At 50.0% G+C, this 18,583-nt stretch overlaps 4 protein-coding genes across 4 annotated transcripts; 3 read left to right on the top strand and 1 right to left on the bottom strand.

The window, feature by feature from the left end:
* Positions 1–205: 205 nt before the first annotated feature.
* Positions 206–2,038, top strand: PV05_03291 (uncharacterized protein; the record flags this gene model as incomplete). Its single annotated transcript, XM_013463924.1, has 3 exons — positions 206–327; positions 386–460; positions 514–2,038. The coding sequence occupies 3 exons, from the start codon at positions 206–208 to the stop codon at positions 2,036–2,038; spliced, it is 1,722 nt and encodes a 573-aa protein (XP_013319378.1).
* Positions 2,039–10,112: 8,074 nt separating this feature from the next.
* Positions 10,113–10,403, top strand: PV05_03290 (uncharacterized protein; the record flags this gene model as incomplete). The annotated part of the gene is made up of 1 exon (XM_013463923.1): positions 10,113–10,403. The coding sequence occupies one exon, from the start codon at positions 10,113–10,115 to the stop codon at positions 10,401–10,403; it is 291 nt and encodes a 96-aa protein (XP_013319377.1).
* A 3,232-nt stretch (positions 10,404–13,635) lies between these two features.
* Positions 13,636–15,128, top strand: PV05_03289 (uncharacterized protein; the record flags this gene model as incomplete). Its single annotated transcript, XM_013463922.1, has 2 exons — positions 13,636–14,023; positions 14,068–15,128. The coding sequence occupies 2 exons, from the start codon at positions 13,636–13,638 to the stop codon at positions 15,126–15,128; spliced, it is 1,449 nt and encodes a 482-aa protein (XP_013319376.1).
* Positions 15,129–16,907: 1,779 nt separating this feature from the next.
* PV05_03288 (uncharacterized protein) lies at positions 16,908–17,204 on the bottom strand (the record flags this gene model as incomplete). The annotated part of the gene is made up of 1 exon (XM_013463921.1): positions 16,908–17,204. One exon carries the CDS (start codon positions 17,202–17,204, stop codon positions 16,908–16,910), a length of 297 nt encoding a protein of 98 aa, XP_013319375.1.
* Between the last annotated feature and the right edge of the window lie 1,379 nt (positions 17,205–18,583).

Here is an 18,583-nt window from a genome sequence, read left to right as displayed (position 1 = left end):
CCTACGCCTCGGCGGCTGCCAGAACAAAGTGGGAAGCCAAGGGAGCCTATAATTTCCACACCCCGCACGCATCTCGAAGCTGCGCTCAAGTGGCTGAACACCAACTCACAACCATCCTCCTCCATCATTTTCCCTCCTCCATTATTTTCCCTCTTCCATTATTTTCCCAACGCGAATTATTCGAACTGTTTTATTTGCCTTCGCCATGACAATCAAAGTACGCGCCGATGAACTCCTACACCTGACTGTGGACGACATCGGAGATGAGGAGTTCTTTGAACTTGCAGACCCAGAGAACGAGACTGAGGAACATATAGCACACTTACGGTGGGAATTGACCACCTGCTGCCGTATCGGCCCCGCGTTGACGACTTCATCTGTGCAGAAAACTATGCGATGAGCGCGCTGAAAAGGATCGGTCGCAGGCGGTGGACGCAGGTGAACTTGGGGCACGATTAGGGTGCGATTTCCTTGATCCCCGGCTAAGATACCAGGTGCTGACTTTTAGCGCAGACGCCTTTCTTCGAGAGCATCGCCCCCAATCCCTCGTTACCGATCCTCGTCCGCTTCGACTTTTGACCCGGAGAAAGATAAAGAGCAGACCTGGCAAGAGGAAGTGGAAGCGTATCGTGCCTTAGTAGCCGAAGGGGGCCGACCGTCTCATCCTGTGGCCCTCGGCTACGACGTGATAGACAACCCCGACAAGTATGAGCAGTATAAGGACATCATCTGGTTTTGGCACGGACTGGGAGGATATTACTCAGTGTTCCACCGTCAACTCATGGAGTGGAGGGAATTTCGACAAATTCAAGACAAGAGGCGGAGTTTTTATATCCCACGAAACAGGTTTCAGGAATATCAAGACGCCGTCCGTGAGAGCCAAGCAGATACAGGATGCAAATGGGATCTCCGAGTGCTCGAGGACCGGCACCAACACAACCGGCTGGAAGACTGGAACGAGTTTCGGGCGTTCTACTATCGGAGGCTCAAAGCATATGAGAAACTGGTCCCGCCGGCGGAGCAGGAGCTATTGCTCTATCAAAAGAAATATGAGGATGCCCAAGCACGTTCGACCAATGTCATTCGTGACCCTCAGGTCCTATACGGCCGATTTGACGATATCCAGGCTTCAATGAAAGAAGTGGCAGAAGCAAAATCAAGAGTTGAGTCAGCCGAGAAGGCGTTACAAGCAGCAAAGAAAAATAGGTCAAAGAGAAAAGAAGCCTTGATCAAGAAGGTGCAAGAGGAACTCGCTGCTGCAAAAGCCCAGTTGATTCGCGTGTCTGGTCCTGAGGAAATGAGAAAACTTCGTGATGGCTATGAACTGCATATCGCTAAGAAGGTCATGCTTATGGCCGAGGGCGACTTCAATGGGGCAGAGCTCGATGTTAAGAGATGGAAAGTATTTCTGAAGTGGATCGACGACCAATATCCTGCCATTGCTGCCGAATGTGGGTGCCTCGCCAGTGACACGACTGATGTTTCTTCCCGATCTGCCAGAGGAAAAGAAGATCAACAGATCCAGAAACGGCGGCCTCAGCCCCGCCAGAAAGGCCGTACGCAAATACGGTCTGTCCTCAGTCCCAATACCTCGTCCAAGATCTCGAAATTTTCAAAACCCTCGCAACGCAGAGCACCGTCTTCCAGCTTACGTGCAATGGTCACAACGCAACCTCCATTGGCAGACCCCCTACAGGATGAAGAACCCCACGTGTCGAAGGTTCTTTCATCTCAGCAAGGAGACGACGCGTCTAGTCGAGAGTTGCGGCTATCGCCATGTCTAACTAAGTCGACACTACAACCCACCCGCCGCAGCGCTCGAATAGCAGAAAGAGTAAGACGCCTACAAGATTCCAATGGACGATTTGAAACTGTGACGGCCATGAGCAACGATGCGCATGTGCTGTCAACACAGAAGTCACGAAAGGGAAAGAACTTGAAGAAAGCGATAACGGAGAGTGGCGAGCACCTCAAAGGCGTACATCCATCGAAACCTCAAGGCGTCACAAAGCGGAGGGGCCGTCCTCGTCGAAGATAGACGAATCGGCAGGACATGAACTTCGCCTCTGTAAGCACCGTCGCATGATTGAGGAAAATGGCTATCGTCTAGCTTCAGTCATCGGCATGGAAGTTACTCTCAATCGGCATAGTCAGAATCTTCGCTTTTGTCGACAAGCGGCAGGAAGCTTTCCGAGCTCATGAGCATAATACCGCCTCAGGCCGGAGGGGTTTGAGAGGGTGCCGAAAACCCTCCATGACGGTTGCTAGGAAATGCAGAACTTGACGAGCAGGGGGCCTGGGGTGCCTACGACTACCATCCGTCGCCACTTCACAAACACTTCTGCAACGCTTTCGCAACACCTTCGCGGCATCTTTACTGGAAAAATCAACCACACTCCACACCGTGTTTCACAATTCTCTGCACTATTCGAGCAGGCTGCGCGATAGTACTCCTTTCGGCCCGACACGCTCACGCAACGGTCCGCGCGCAACGGGGGCTAATGATTCGGAACGACTTATTCTCCTTGATACTATGGCATGCCTCTATGATCCGTCATTCATCCAAGCAGGTGCCTATCACCAGGTCTCTTTTCTAATTGTTGAACCCGTTCATCTACTTGTGGCGTCCCCGCTGGTCACGACTGATACCAGGCATGGTTTCTTGAGCATGTCGAAGCATCAGCACGAATCCTTGGTCACAATTGGGCCTTGATCTGCCCAGTCTCGCAATGATACCACGCTGTCGCGGAAACGCGGGCGACCACTCCAGCCTTATTACAAACGGCGGTATTGTTGGAGATGAGAATGGTATTCACTTCCAGACCTCCAATGATGATCACTCGCGTTTTGACGAACTGCAGGTGGCTGTTGCATAGAAGGCGGGATGATGCGAAGCTGTTCTGCAGGGGAAGGATTGATGCCTGGAAGGGGGCGTTGGGATTTAGCACCGGCATTTCAGATGTGTAGGTGAGGAGTGGGATAAGTATCCGCCATCGCTGGCATGTCTAGAATCCTTGATATCCTGGTAAGGTCAACGATTGGAGTGGAGAGTCTCGAAGCGACGAAGCAGTTGGTCAGCGAGCGTCAACAAGCTGGCAGACAATGGCAGAACAGCTGTGCCACGGGAGACACTTACCACCCGAGAGCGCAGGCGTGTTCAGTGAGATTACACATCACACGACGCACATGGACTCGCAGGGTCGAGAAGGTCAAACCAAAGCACTGGAACGACCCATTACACTGTGCTCTAAATCCTCGACAAGAGTCACAGGTAACCACAATTCTCTTTGCCAGGAACTCTGGTCATTGTATTGCTGGATTCCATAGATGTTTGCACGGATTGCAAGACCAGATAGTGAGGGAAGCGGCTGAATATGTGAAAGCTACAAAGGCGTATTTGGGTTTTGCAAACCCTCGATACTTTGTTCCATCAACCACGGCGCATGTGGTTTAGTCGCGGATGGAGTGGGACAGGCGTTAAGACCATCGTTGGGACGGGAATGTACTGGGGCACCAAGTCCGAGACCAAGTTGATGTGGACTATATAGCTGGCATAACCACGACACTCTTACTCAACAGCTCAGTAATAGTGGCCATAGAGATGGTGAATAAGGATAGTAGAGCGAAGACTGAAGACTGAAGACCGAAGATGAGGACCGAAGATGAGGACTGAAGACTGAAGACTGAAGACTGAGGACTGAGGACTGAGGACTGAGGACCGAGGACCGAAGACCGAAGACTGAAGATGAGGACCGAAGATGAGGACCGAAGATGAGGACTGAGGACTGAAGACCGAAGATGAAGACTGAAGACTGATAAAGAGGTGTAGAACGGAGAGTGTATAGAATAGATAGAGAGGTACTTAGGGTCTTTCCGTTAAACTATACCCTCGTTATTGCCCTAGACATACCCTCGACACTCTCTAGAAGACTTTTAGGCATTAACGACGACGTCGCTGAGGGCCTCGCTAGCACTTCAGTGAAGGCAAATCTGATAGCGTCTTTTCCAACACTGTACGTGGATGTTCTTCCGTGACCTCGAATGCCCTGGTCCTATATATTTGATCAAGACGACTCCTCGCGGGACACAACCGCGCCTCCTAAGCCCACAAAACCAAAGAATCTCTATGTCCGTTCTGACTGGATCAACACCGTGAGAAGGGCACGCCCCATCCTCAAGTAAATTCTTGTACGTGCATTCTTCTCCTTCAGGGTCCTCGAGGTATTTATCTTGTTCATACTGGAGCTGGGTGGCAGAAGACGAGCCGGGTGGCGACTCTGGGAACACAAGGGAGAAAGGAGGCGAGCACTGCACTGGCAGAGATTCAAGAAAAGGTTAACCAAGCTACATATAGGCATTCGACATTCCAATGTACCGCAGTTTGGCCTCGAGTGCACCAGCATAACTGCATTCCCACTCTCGTGGCGCTCTGTCAGGCAGTTGCTGGCACTGGCGGTAGCAATACGAAGCGGAAACAAATCACGGGCGAGTCGCAGAAGGGGAGCAAGCTTTGGATGGTACGCCTTCAGAGGTCCAGAGTATCACCGATGGCCGCCATGATCCTTGTCAGACAAGACGGAGACTACCATCGCCACCGCGCCGTACTATTCCTTCTCTCAACGCCCAGCGAGTCAAGTCCACGTCTTCTCGTTCTTCGTTGAGTCGCGACTCGCCCTGAACAAAATGTCGTTGAACATGCAACATGCGGTTGTTCCAACAGTGCGCACCCACGAAACGCTTGCCACAGAAGCCACACGTGCTACGCTCTGGAAGCTCTCTCGTCCTTATCCAGCATCGTGCTTCGATGTCATGCCGTATAGCTTTTGGAAGGGCCAAAGCCTCCCCATGCCTACGTCGGCGATGGTCGGTAAATGCGTCACTCCGCCTAAAATCACTACGGAATCCCATGCAGTTCTGGATGTCACAACGGTAAAATCCCAATTGGAGATGCTGAACCGCGACATGCCGCTTCCAATGTTCCGCATAGTGCGAAGTGATTTCGCAGCCGTAACGAGCAAATGGACAAATGAATTTTCCCGGCTCATATACATCAGACGCAGAGGTTCGGTGCTGTGATTTTGGGACAGTAGTTATCTTACTGTTTGATCGAAAACTGGACGCTCGATTCGACGAACGTCTCGAACGTCCCCAAAAGGTTGGTGGCACCGAGGGGCTCATGATATTTTCGACGCACTCAGCTGCCGATCCAGGTCTTTTCTGGCCTTCAATGTTGGGCGGAAGCATCCGCTTAGGCGTGAATTGACCGGTTTTGTGATTGTAACGTTGGCGCCAGCATAATTGTTCTGCGTCATGTCCGTCGTGATGAAATAGGACATCTGCGATGTCCTCTACCGCGTCAAGATCGATCTTGTCATGAAGTGTAGTGAGGTACATCTCGTTTAAGCAACGACTGTGATGGTGGTGTTTCGGCTGCTCGATATCACTGACATCACACATCCATTCGACTTTGATCTTTCGCTCTTCCTTGAAGATTTGTTTTATATGTCCGACCCAAGGACACGTGGACATGTTCTTGACAAACACGAACATTCCCACTCTGACTGTAAGGTCGTGATCTAAGTATGTCAGCTTTGTAACATGAAAGAAAATCAGAATCCCTTCTCACATTTCAGGTGTGGAGGAGCAAGGTCGGCAGGGTCAAATCGAAAATTTGTGCTTCCAAACGTCAGATGCACCCAGCTGCAGATAGAGTCGAGAGCAACTAACCCATAGAAGATGTAAATCTCCTCTCCGAGCCGGATCGGTGTTGTTGCGTACAAGCGCACAACTTTACCTTTCCGACTGCGTTCGTATGAAAATCGGGCGTTGGCTTTGGACTGGGGCATGTGGTTGATGAAAACCAGCAGATTGTCAGGACAGTCACCGTCCACTGAATGATCTGTCCAAGTTTGAGTCCGTGCATATCAAAAACTCCAAAATATCGGTACCTCTACTCAAAGCCATCAGAGTCATACGGTTGTCCCGAAACACTCGAGCCCTGTACTCCACGTCCAGGACTATATTTCCGCAGTATTCCCCCAAGAAAGACCCTGAAGGGATATCTTGATCGGCAAAAAGCCCACGGTTTGCATTCTTGATCATGGAGTCGCGAACCACCAAGCGAGGTGCAACTTTGGCCTTATCAGTGTTGTAGCACCCGTTACACCTGCATTGCCCGGGTATACAGTCAAAAGAAATTTGTCGACATGGACAGCCCTGCTCGCACCCAGCTGAACACTGGCATCCTGGCCACCTCCGCTGACAAAGGGATGAGTCGCACTGGCAGTCCGCAAAGCACCACGTTCGATTCACTGCACACGCGCAGTTGTCTTGGACATCAGTTTTCCCGCAAGGGCCGAGATGATGACAGGCACCGGGATAGTCGTGCTTAAGAGGAAGTTGCACATAGTCCAGTTGTGGCAATGCATGGCATTCGATCTGGTCTTGCGCTTTCGCCATGGTCAGTGTTCTTGAAGAGCTTGAGAATGACATGTTTGGGCAAAAGGGGCAGCCGGTCACACTGAAACCTATTTGTAAGGCTGGGCTCAGAGGCTGGTGGACCTTGTAGGCCCGCCCATCACGGTCTGCACCAAGGGATTTACTGTGCCTTCAGATTAGTTTCAGCCCCAGGGATCTGTCGGTCCGTAGCAATCTCCACATGCGCACTGGGTATCATCCGCACTTGAAAGGAGAGCAGAACTCGGGTGGCTGGGATAGAAACAGTTGCTACCACTCCATTGGGCCTTGCCCCGCGGACACCGTTTCAGGTGCCGGCCGACCATGGCAAATACATTGTACGTTTCAAGGTCTTTTTGAAGGTGACCACTATCTAGCGTACGTGGACAGACAACAGACACTGAGTGCTATCTGATAATCAAGTATACCCATTTCAACTTCTCAATGAGGCTCTTGAAGTTTGAATTCTAACCCTACCCCAAAGCGGCTGTGCATACCTAAAGATGCTGTGTTGGGCTGCGTCTTTCGGTCCAGCCGACTCCGAGTATCAGAGCCCGCTACCTGCCTCTGATGCGGAAAAACCTCGGCTATGAGCAGGTGCGTGAGTTTCATCAGGAGCCCTAGCATGCCCTGTATGGTGGTGGACAACCTCAATTGGTGGTGCGAGGTCCTGGATTCCTGACGGAGAATAGTACTCGTGCATCTCACGGCCATGCTTGATCCGCTTCAAGGAGCTTTGGAGAATCTTCAATAGATCAGTACCGTGGAAATAGTAGGCAAATGGTGGGTGCTTACCGTTTCTTGAACCTCTGCTTCATACCGGAACGCTGCAAAAGCGACACGGTAGGTCTTAATGCGCTCGTTCCGATCTTTTCTCTTTTATTGTACTGCGTACCACTCTTGATCCTGCATTTTGCGATGGTTCTGGATGAGGGCATCTTTGTGCGCACGTCCATGCCGCATTGTTTCCCTTTTCTGCATACTCTCTTTCTCTAGTCGCTGCAAGGTGTCCAGTCGTTCGAAAATCATGTCGATAATGCGCGGAACCTACCTGATTGGGTCGAAAAGTCGTGGATGGTGGTTCTGATCAATCATTGAGAGCCAACCATTCAATACCGATGGAAATACATGGCCATGCAGAAAATGCTAGTAGTCTGATCGTAACTTTGTCACTCTCAACACTCTCTTTGCTAGGCTTCCAAACGATCCAGGTAAGATTGGGTCATTCATCAACAGCAGGAAGCTCCAAAAGACCGTCAAACTGCTTCTTGGCAAGATGCCATCACATTTCTACTTGGATATCGATTCTGCAACCAGTCGACACAATCAACGAGCGTCCATCTATCCTCAGCTGTCTCGGACGGTAACCGCAGTAGCAAGGGCTTGAATCTCTTCGGTGCATCTGCAAAGCGCAAATCCAGTCCCGTGTTGATTCTCGCTCGGCAGGAACCTTGCGTCCCATCCATCCAACCTCGTTCCCCCGGAGCAAGCAATTCGGCAATAAGTGCCAAACAGTAACACTCTCCTCCAACCAACCGCCCCACTAAGTCGAGCAAACAGTAAGTGTGATATCTGCATTCGGATTTGAACAGGCCTTCTGGACATCATCATCCCCTGGCGACACGTAACGCACTCCATCACAGTCAGTCCCTGGAGGAGCGCAGCTTATGCTGTCGCAGCTAGTAGCACTCGCGGCAAACCCCTTATCAGCACCCGTACAACCCGAAAGATCAGATCCGTTGGCACAATCATAAAGGCTTATATCAAAGACCAAAGTATCGCCGATAGTCCATTCAAGGGCTGGGCCGCCGGTTGAGTCGGTTGTCGAACCCCAGGTGAGTCTGTTGCCTTCATTCGCGGGGATCATGGCGAAGCTACCTGGAGGGATCGCGCCGTTCATGGTCCCGTCTTCTGGGTAGCTGTTTTTAGGTTATATTAGCGTGTTGATCTGCAGAGAGGTAGGACGAGATGGTTTGGTGGCCGAGAAATGGGGGGTGTTACTTATAGTAGAGAGTGAAGTCACATTCGTTCCGGATCGTGATACTCGATGCTAGCGTAGACAGGATAAGCCCTTGGACTGCGACTGCTGTCAGGATAGTACGAGTGAACATGTTGAGCGCTGGGATTGGTAAGGTGCAGAGGGCGAGAGAAGTGTGATTTGTGTAATGGTGAGTTTAATTAGACAACTGGTGGAAGGGGATTAGATAGAGAGGTTGTTCTACTCTTTTATACCCATAGGTTCTACATACCATTACCCTGAATGTCAGCTTCTCGATAATTTGAATATTTTCACTATTTGAAATGTTTACGATAGTTTAATTAGAAGGAGGTGGCCGATCTTCGTCGAATTCCATTGTAGGCCTTAGAAAGATCTGTATATAGCGCTTATTATACATAATATATCTCAAATTTGAATGTATGATAAGCGCTGTTCTTCTTTCGGCCTCCCTATTCCTAGCGACGGATACAACACTGCAGCATCCGAAAGAGCCGAAATGGTAGGATTATTTTCCCACAGACCTGATTCTTGGAAGTTGGCTATGTCTGGAATGTATTTGGGAGGGAACTACCTGTCAGTCGTTTAGAAGCGCCACGACAATTAGAGATCGATGTGCTTGCAGAGGTGCGGCCGACGCTGCTCGCGTTAGGTTAAATCCCGACGTCGTCCGGACTGGAGCTTGCTACGACTTGATCAAGCCCGATTGGAAGCAAACCTCAGACATCGATACCACCGAAGATCCCAGCGAGGCGAAGCTGCCACACGGACACCTCAATCAGCTCCCTCCGTTGAAGTCCCTGGAAGAATTGTTGGCAGCGTATTCATTGCCTTCAGTTAAAACATTTACCTAGCAGTCCCTTCCATGATAGTTATGAGTCGATCTGACCCGGCAAGACTGGGTCTCGGAGAGCAATTGATACCGATTTCGGACAATGACTGGGGGACACTGGCGCCGCTGCAGACCCAAGGTCCGTGGGTGTCTTGCGTGCATAATGAATGGGCATAAAATGGGTACGATTGGGGGTGCGTCAGAAAAGTCCACTTGCCGTCAACCACAACAATCTGGCCCTTAGGAACGAGTACGCGTACGTGCGTATCAACGTGTTCATGTCTGTTTGCCTTAGATACCGCCATGCTGGTCACGTGGTGGCTTGGCAATACCGAGACGATTCCTCCCTAATACATATCTCCACCACCTTGACGTTATGGCCTTTCCATGCCAATCTCGACAAATATTCATCATCGCATCGCTATGCACACTTTCACTTCATAAGCAGTCTTGAATCTCCCGAAGGAAGTACTGTCCTTGGACTTGGAGGACAGCGATCTGCTTTATCGCATTCGAAAAGGCAGTCGCATCGTTTACGTCCAGATATTCTCACCAGCAATCATACCTCCCGAGGACCGGACAGAAAGCTCAGCGATACTTCGGCATCTTCGATCCCTAAGCGTTTGGGAAGGCGACTGGCAAACGATGACCGTCACTGGTCTACCTGAAGCCCCAGAATACCGTTTTAACTCATTTCCACCACACCGTCTTGCACCTGTTGACCTGAAGATTGATAGTAAGCAGTGGTGGGAATTGAATAAGATAAAAATTGAGGACAGAATCAGTGATTCGGTCTGGAAAGTCTCCTGTGCTGGGAGATGCCTCGTCATGAAGGTTGCGAGATTTCAACACGAACTTAACTACCTTCGACAAGAATTGCAAGGCTATTATTCTCTACAGCTGAAAGGGTTTACTGCCATACCAGCCTTCTACGGCTATGTCTACGAAGAAAATCAGTCCAGGGTGATAGGCTCTCTGATGGAGTATCTCTGCGGTCACCCTGCTGGTCCCGCTGATTGGGAAGAATGTCGAGAGCTACTCCAAGGTATACACCGCATCGGTTTTATTCATGAGGATATCAATCGGTACAATTGGCTGAAGACAGCAAGCGGTATGTAAGTCATTGATCTCGAAACAATGTGTTCCAAAGATGACGCTGCCGTATCGCCAGAGCAGGAACTGTCGGATCTGAAGAAAAGTCTAAGCGACACATCTGGAGTCGGTGCTCGATGAACCACACCGAGTTCCAGGTCGCCCGGTTATGCACTATTCAAACACGACCGACATCTATGGCTAGATCTTTGAACATCTTTGTACTGAATGGTCGAACTTCCACATCGTTCATGCTCCTTTTTCATGTGTCGATCACATTTTACAAATTTTCCATCTTTAGAATGATTGTTCCTGAGTGCATACTGCGTACGAAGGCATCTCAGGCTAAGCTCATGTCAGCATTTAGTACCCTCGTAACATCATGTTCGTCCTTACCTTGAAGTTGGGACAACTTAGGTACCTAATCAGGTTTGATGAAGTACTATAGTCATCCTATGAAGTTCTAATCTTACAGGGATTAGACAGGGATCAGACAGGGGCAGGGATCAGACAAGGGTTGAAGTGTTGCGAGTGGCCAGGAAAAGCGTTGCAGTTTTCAACTATCAAGTTAATGAAGGGTACGTTTCAATCTAACAAGGGCTGAAGCAAACTAGACCAGCTTTAACGAGAAATGCTGCTTTTCTCAGGGAATCGGATTCTTTAGATACGTGGTAGCGTCATTATTAGAACTTCATGGGGACACCATAGTAGTATGTGTAGTTCAGAGCTGAATAGCCGACGGATATGTATTGACTAATTCTGTGGAGGAAACGCCAAACTCATAGGGGTGTTGCGCCCTAAACCTCGGTGTGATAATGTGTATCCGTACTGTGTTGGAAGGAGGCGGTGCGTCGGCTCTCGACAGTTATTGTGAGAGTTTCATGTTGAAAACTACCGTCGGCGGCCACAATGCTATCCTATCTCATACCAAACCCATGGAATTTTGGAGACACAGAGCATCAACTGTCTATTCGTTGGACAATCTAACCTTACAAGTACGCCTTAGTCTCCTGCCAGGTGCTGGTCTCGGCCACCCTAGCACTTTACACCCCATTATCTGCTTTGATTCGCGCGCTACCCGCCTATGTCCCCCATGCGATATCCTAACCCCATCTGAAGCCCCCAAAGCTAGTGGTCTCGGAGTTCTAACATCGAGAAATTTAGTGTCACTCGGACAAAGCAAGACATCCCTGTTGGCCCAAGCTGCAAGTGTCCACGAGCGAGGAGAGACTCAGGCCCATAGGTCCGTCAGTTGAGGAGAGACGCCACGCGCTTCATTTGTTACCCCACCGTTCACACGTTGTAACTTTCTCTTTGCTAACCTTCTTCGCTGTGGTCTCCTTATGAGCTCTGGGAAATTTCGACCTCAAATGGCTCATCAACGGGTCCTGGGATTGACTGAGCTTGGTTACTGATTAGTAGGAATGGGTTATTTAAACGCGACGAACTTGTTTGCACCTCGGGAAGATGCATCTCGTTTATTCTAGAGTACTGAAGCGGCTTTAACCCTGCTGCGTCGTCCCACCCACACCTCGGCGAGTCTGCAACTAGAATCGTTTTTCCGGGCGAAGCCATCTGGCTAGCAAGTGACCTGTGGGGCGTGCGTACTTTTGTCGCTGAAGGTGTTACTTGACCAAGATACTGCCGAGGGCGAATCCTGTGGCTTGCATCATGTTTCACTTTGAGTAATGCAACTTGTCTGCGTGGAGATTCCTCAAATTTCATATCCAGCTTGAAAGCAAGAACCGCCTGCAAGAGAAGTCAACGTAGAGGCCTTGACATTGGCTGTCTTGAATCAATTTGTTCCAGCATTGACCCAGCACAAAGCTGTTGATTGGAGAGTGTGCATTGCAACCGGCCTTTGTGAAAAAAGAGCTGCGGAGGGGTAGGAGGGAGTATTGGCGCCGAAACAGCAGGGAATTACCTGGTCGGGTGCTGTTTCGTCTAGCTAGCTATCTACCCTGTCCGCGGCAAAATTGAATATACACCCTCACTCCTACGACCGGGGCTGCCGGCTGAAGCCTAAAGGCTCATTGATACTGCTTGGGTGTGATCTGCTGTAACTTGTGCCCAGGACGGAAGGTAAATTGTGTGCCCTGAGTGGACTCTTTTCCCAATGCCAATCCTAATATGCTACGGTGTCAGGGGTGGGTTTTACGCAAGCACCTACAGAATCCGATTATTTAGTAAGAGCAGCATTCCTTCTTAAAAGTTGCTTACCTTGTACTAGGCGCTGTTAGGTTGAACATGCCTTCATTGACTTGACAGATGAAAACAGCAATGCCTTTTCTGGCCAGTTAGAATCCCTGCAAGGTGGCGAAACTAACCCTGGACAGCGTAGTAAGGAACTGTTGATTTTCTGCCAAACTGCTCTCTTTGTCGCCGGTCTACAAGGTTGCATCGCTACTGGTGACTATAAGTGGGCCTTCGAAGGGGCCCTACCGTCAATCAAACCGTTATTGACCATCCCATGATCCTGGTGACTTGCTGATGCTCCGTGAGTCTTTCGATACGAGCGTGCGTGAACCTGTTCTAGCCAGGCCGATCGGCCGATCTTACTTCGAGGAATTTCAAGAAGCGAAGGAAAGATTTGCATGTGCCAACCTCGATGTAGCTGTTAGCGCAGCCGAGGTGCCGAGCGTGGAGACCCGCATTTCTGTCCTCTTATGGGGGAACTGCCCAACCTTTCCCCACGACCTCCTTAATCTGCATCCCTGTCCTCTTACCAGGGAGCGCCGATCACGCCCGCAACCAGGGCTAGGGCAGGACTTGTCGAGTTCCCTTAATTCCTGGTCCACCTGATCCGTCCCTGCCCAGATACTGCTGCCCTCCTCTTGTCGGCCTGAGCCAGCTTGATTCCAGACTCCGCACACCCCTCTCGACAAACGCCCTCTCGAGTTCATATCTGCTCAAATCCCCTCTCTGTTGAGATATTCGGTGCTTCCAGTGAGGCCTAGCAAGCTCTTCTATCTGACCTTGTCGACGTGGCTTCTCTTCTGTTATCCCTGGAGCTCGAGGTCTCTACAGGTCAGCATTCGGACCGGGAGTCTCCCTTTGCTAAGCAGTATTCTCCGGCCTATTGGTATGTGACGCCACAGCACAATCCCAACCAGACTAATAGGTTCATTGCAAAGCTTGGACTTGAACGCAGGTCTTATTGAACATACCGTCGGAGCATCCGAACCCGCAGTGGTCGGGCTACGGGCAGAACATTTAGATGGCTCTGCTATTCCCGTACTCATCTTGCCCTCAGGCGTCCATGTCGCCCATATATGAGTCTCCTGCATTCGGGTACAGTCCGGTCGTGGCTATGCCCGTGGAACCGGCATGCAACAATATGCATCAGCCATCAGCCGTGCCTACTTCTCAGATGCCAATGCAACCGCCACTGATCATGCCTCATAGTGGGCTATGGCCGAGTATGCTGGCCGCGTCCCCTCAGGAGTCCTACTCGGTTTCAATTTTGCCCTCTGGACAGCTTCCTACCCAAGGGTGGGCGAGAGTTATATCTGAAAATACACCAACCAGCCCGAAAATGACAGGGTGCCCGAAAAGGCCAAAGCGTCCCGTGTTAACTGATGATGTGCGCAGAGAGATGTGCATACTGGCAGAGAAGGAACCGAGCATGATTCATAGTGACATTGGAGGTAAGTAGCGTTTCGTTTTGCTTGATGCGGCTAATAGTTTGCAGCTAGGTATAACGTGGAAAGGAGGTATAGGTTATCATCTAACTGCCTCTACGAATCATCACTAATAGGTGGCAGCACGGTGTCAAAAATCCTAAGACGCCGCGAGAAGTACATGAACCCCCAGCCTGAGGACGAGCGTGCTAGTCAGGTCAAGAAGTCAAAGGCTGAGTTACGAGATTTCGAAAGGACTCTTACCATATGGGTGAAGGATCAGAAGAGGAAAGGGATTTCCATTACAGATGAGGATCTTCGAAAGCAAGCATCATGCTTTTCGTTCAGCCCGAGTAACCAAGAAGAGGTGTCCAGTGCCAGTTGGCTCGACAAGTTTAAACGCAAGAGGGGCATAAAACCTCCTGCGGCGAACGAAGAGAAAACAGTGTTGCCTCCAGCTTCGCCGATCAACCAATCGGTCAACTACGCTGCTGTAAAGATCCAGCGTCCAAAGGAGCTTTTTGATCAAGAAGATGCGACGGGCTCGTTCGAGCAATCCCTCGATCTCAGCGAGGGCCTCGAAGACCATGACCATCCAGCCCAGGCGTCCCTCCTATCACCAAACTCGGCGGAAATGACACGTGGGCAAGAATGTATGACACTGCCGGAGCCGGAATATACTCCTGGAGCAGCCAATTGGCAGCAACGCCAGACCTTCCCTCACGTTCGACGTTTTGGTATGGATTCACGTCTGCCTTCGTCGGGGCAAAATACTGCTGCCCTCCCAATTCGTTCACCTTTGAGAGATTCAGCCGACACGGGATCTATCCCAGTTGACCCTCACTTGATTGTGCAACAACATGAAAGGGTCCCACGTTACCCATTCAGACAACGTCCACCGTCGCCAAAACCAGATAACAATATCATGGCCCTCCATGGCATCAAGTCACTCTTGGAGCAGAATCCCGGGGTTGCAGAGCCAGATGATTATCTGGCTATTGAAAAATTGATGAGGAAAATCAAGTCCATTCCCCCGCATGTCGCTGTCTTATCTAGTCAAACGCATTCCATTGACATTATGGCCAGTCCTTGCATTTCCAAGAAGCGCAGTATCACCGATATCTCGACATAGCTCAGCAGTCTCCAGCTTGCGCACCATCTTTGCAACATCCCTTGGAACATATATGACCGTCAATACTGCGTCATCAACAGCTGAATATATGCAAGAAAATCTGTCTCAAATCTATATAGTACTCTTTGTATTGGATACAGCCGAGTCTCTGTGTGATGGTTGTGTGGGAAGCAGCGAAGGAAAACCCGCCATATGCTGCCTGCATTCTTCTCTCCTGACTTCAATGAAATTTTGTGTCAATTCTTGAACCACATCTCCGCTCTGACTGCCTAGCGAACTGGCAGTGTTTGCAAGGTCCTTAACGGAACGGAATTTACCATCCCAGCATTCGCGGATAATACGATCCTTCACGTCACAGGCGTCGGTATCCGGAAGCTCCATTCTCTGTAGCATAGCAACAGTCTTAGGACCGTGGTTCTTCCCGTACCATTGGTCGTTGTATGGTTCATAGCCCCTGATGATATAGCAGAAGACTGAGCCGATCGCAAACTGCTCAGTGCGAGGACCCAGAAAACCGAAAGTACCTCGAAGCGTGCCAGCTTCATCACCTAGTGATCTAGCATATGGAGGAGTCCCCACCTCAACCTCCGTACCAACAGCGTTTGTGTTGTCGAAGTCAGCAAGTTTTAGGTGATTATCCGCATCCAGAAGAAGATTCGCAGGCTTGATGTCACCATGGGTAAGTCCAAGAGATTCCAGCCATGCTGCAGCGCTTGTCAATTCTTTCATCCATCTCAAGATTATAGCTTCGGCCTCGGTTCCGCAGACTTTCAAAATTTGTTCAGTGGTTAGGTCCCTTCTTTGTCGAGTTCGAAGTCACACCTCAAGATTCCCTCCAGGGAGTCGTTGCATAAAGTTCAAATCCGGGACACGGATAAAGCTGTAAACGATATGGGGACAGGGAGGATGGCGTTCAAACTCGTCGAAAACACGGTTCTCGTTCTCAAATCGCGGATCGTCCTGGTTTATTGCGTACTTCAGTGCAATGCAGTCCGATGTCTCGAAAATGAGACCCAAATCACCATACCCTAGAAGCTTGTACTTTTCTTAGCAAGTAATTATAAGTCATTGTGTAACAGGCAATTGTCGAACTTAAGAGAGACGGGAGAGAGGAAGAGGAGTGCGCTAGGCGACGGAAGGGTATTCCTGAACACCCCTTGATCAAACATTTTCAGACCAGATTATATAAGCTGTTCTCCCCGGGCACCAGTCGGTCTGCCACCACAACGCCAAACCGAATACTTGCTGGGCTGTCGCGTCTGATTCAATTATATACGAGATTCCCATTTGCCATTTTCGTTCTTGACCCAAGAGCCATCAGCCTGACAGTCGCCACATGGTTCCCTCCTTGTTGCTGTCCCAAAACTCCAGTTGAGTTTATAATTGCCGCAACGATGTGTACAGGGCACCTTGATACCTCCACTGTCGATTTTATGTCCACATCGCATTTTAGTCTGGGTCATATCTTGGGTGCACATCTTGTATCTATAGTACTCGGGTTGTGCATCGCGATCAGCCCCTTACCCATGACCAGCTCAGCAACGGCAGCTGTAGTCGCATGGAACCTCGGCAGCTCTATCCCGTTTATTCATCGAAGAGCCAGCTGCCATTCACTTGGCTGTAATATTGGACAGTCCCGCTCCTCTGGTCTACTACTGCCAGTCTCCGGTTTCGTGACTTGCTTTCCACTGGGATACCAGTTAGCCCCCCGACCGATGCTAAGGACAATTCCCATATCTCTTCGTGGTTTAAGCCGAAAATCTTGCTCGGCCCGGTGATTCATTTTTTCGAGCAGACACTTCGAGCCAAAAGGCGGTAGCTTCTGAGAACCTGAGTAACCGTGGCTCCATCTTTCGCTTTGATGGCCATGGACTTGGCCGCTTCTAGCGCCTGGAGGACCTCGCTCATAGAATTGAAAGTGCCATGCCAGCAGCCTTGCATCAGTTGGCCCAATGGTAGATTTATGATATCAGGAAATTCGTTGTCTTGATACAGTTGCTCGACCAGGTGTGACCGATTAGCGGATGCTTCGAATTCGTGGTATGGGTGTCTGCCTGTCAGGATTTCCCTAGGCATGCCTACACTAACCGTCAACGCTCTCTCGAAGCCCTTCTAGGCATCGACGACGGCGTTGCCGAGGGTCTCGCCACAGACATCCCCTATTTCTATTCCACAAGCAGTCTGGTTGTTGTTTCCGCGCGCAGCTGCAATTCTATCTTCGCACCTACCGCATGACAGCGGGCCAGCACTTGAAACTTTCACTCGAGTCAAAGTCGAATGGGCACCATTGATCAACAGCACGGCCTCGTGAAAGCGTCTAGTTGATCAAGATGACGGTGCATGAATGGGAAACCTATGAAAGAAAATATTGCATCGACTCTAACAACAATACCTTCAGCAAGACAGAAATCCCTTACAATACGAACCTATATGGAAAACAAACAACCCCGTGGAAATCTGCGGACAGAATAAAGAACTAGTACCAGACGTTGAGGTTCAACATTCCATCGTGGGCGCACGTATTGGGGCTGTGATCCTGTGTGTCGTGAATAATAACCGCTTTTTTGAGTTCCTCCCGGCCCTCAGAGACAGTTTTACTGTTTCTCTGAGACTTCCCAGCGAATACCACGTGGAAGTGGGAGCTCGTCGTCTGCCGTGATTTGAGGATCGATATGATTAGTACTTGCAGTGCTATTTCGGCTGAGGAGTAATGCACAGATAATGGTACGACAATATTTGCCGGATCAGAATCTATATTTCAAGACATTCTATTCAGTTGGAGCATCTCCTCTCAATGTTACCCGATGACTGATATCATGCACTCTACGACTATACTGACACTAAGTAGTTAGGTCTATCAGATGCAGAGTGAGGTTCATCAACGGCTCTTGCCCCTCTTCGGCCTCTATCTTGGTAGACTCTTTCTAAGGGGCAGATTGGCCCAACGGCGTTCCAAATCGCGATCTGCTAGGATCTCCATGTAACAATAAAGTCCTCACTCGCTTTCTATGCTAGCTCCTCACGGACTAGCCTGAACGATCCTGTTTTCTTTTGGATTGCAATAGCTACATCTCCAAGTTTTGCAGCGAGCATGTCCAATTGATGTGATTTCATCACTGATACACGACGAGTCAGCTACCTTTCTGATCAGGTCATCTATTCGACATCTTAGATGGCGTTGCTCAACTGCTCAATAACAGCAGCTATAACGACAGTAAATGGAGAGGGTGTGAATGAAGAGGGTGTGACCATGTTGCATTAGTTAGTGGCGACACAGCTGACCAGCACATAGAATCGGGAGCTATTCCAATGACCCTTTGCAAGATTGGGCCTTCCGGCCCCGCTTCCGAGACACTGCATCACCCAAGGCAAATAATGTTATCCTCGACCAGAAGCGACGTGGAAATCCGCGACATTTCGATGTGACCAGTCCTCCGCGCTCCGCTAAGTTTTGC

This window comes from Exophiala xenobiotica, assembly GCF_000835505.1.
Source record: "Exophiala xenobiotica strain CBS 118157 unplaced genomic scaffold supercont1.2, whole genome shotgun sequence".
Lineage (NCBI taxonomy): Eukaryota > Fungi > Ascomycota > Eurotiomycetes > Chaetothyriales > Herpotrichiellaceae > Exophiala > Exophiala xenobiotica.
This window is presented reverse-complemented; position numbering and strand designations above follow the sequence as displayed.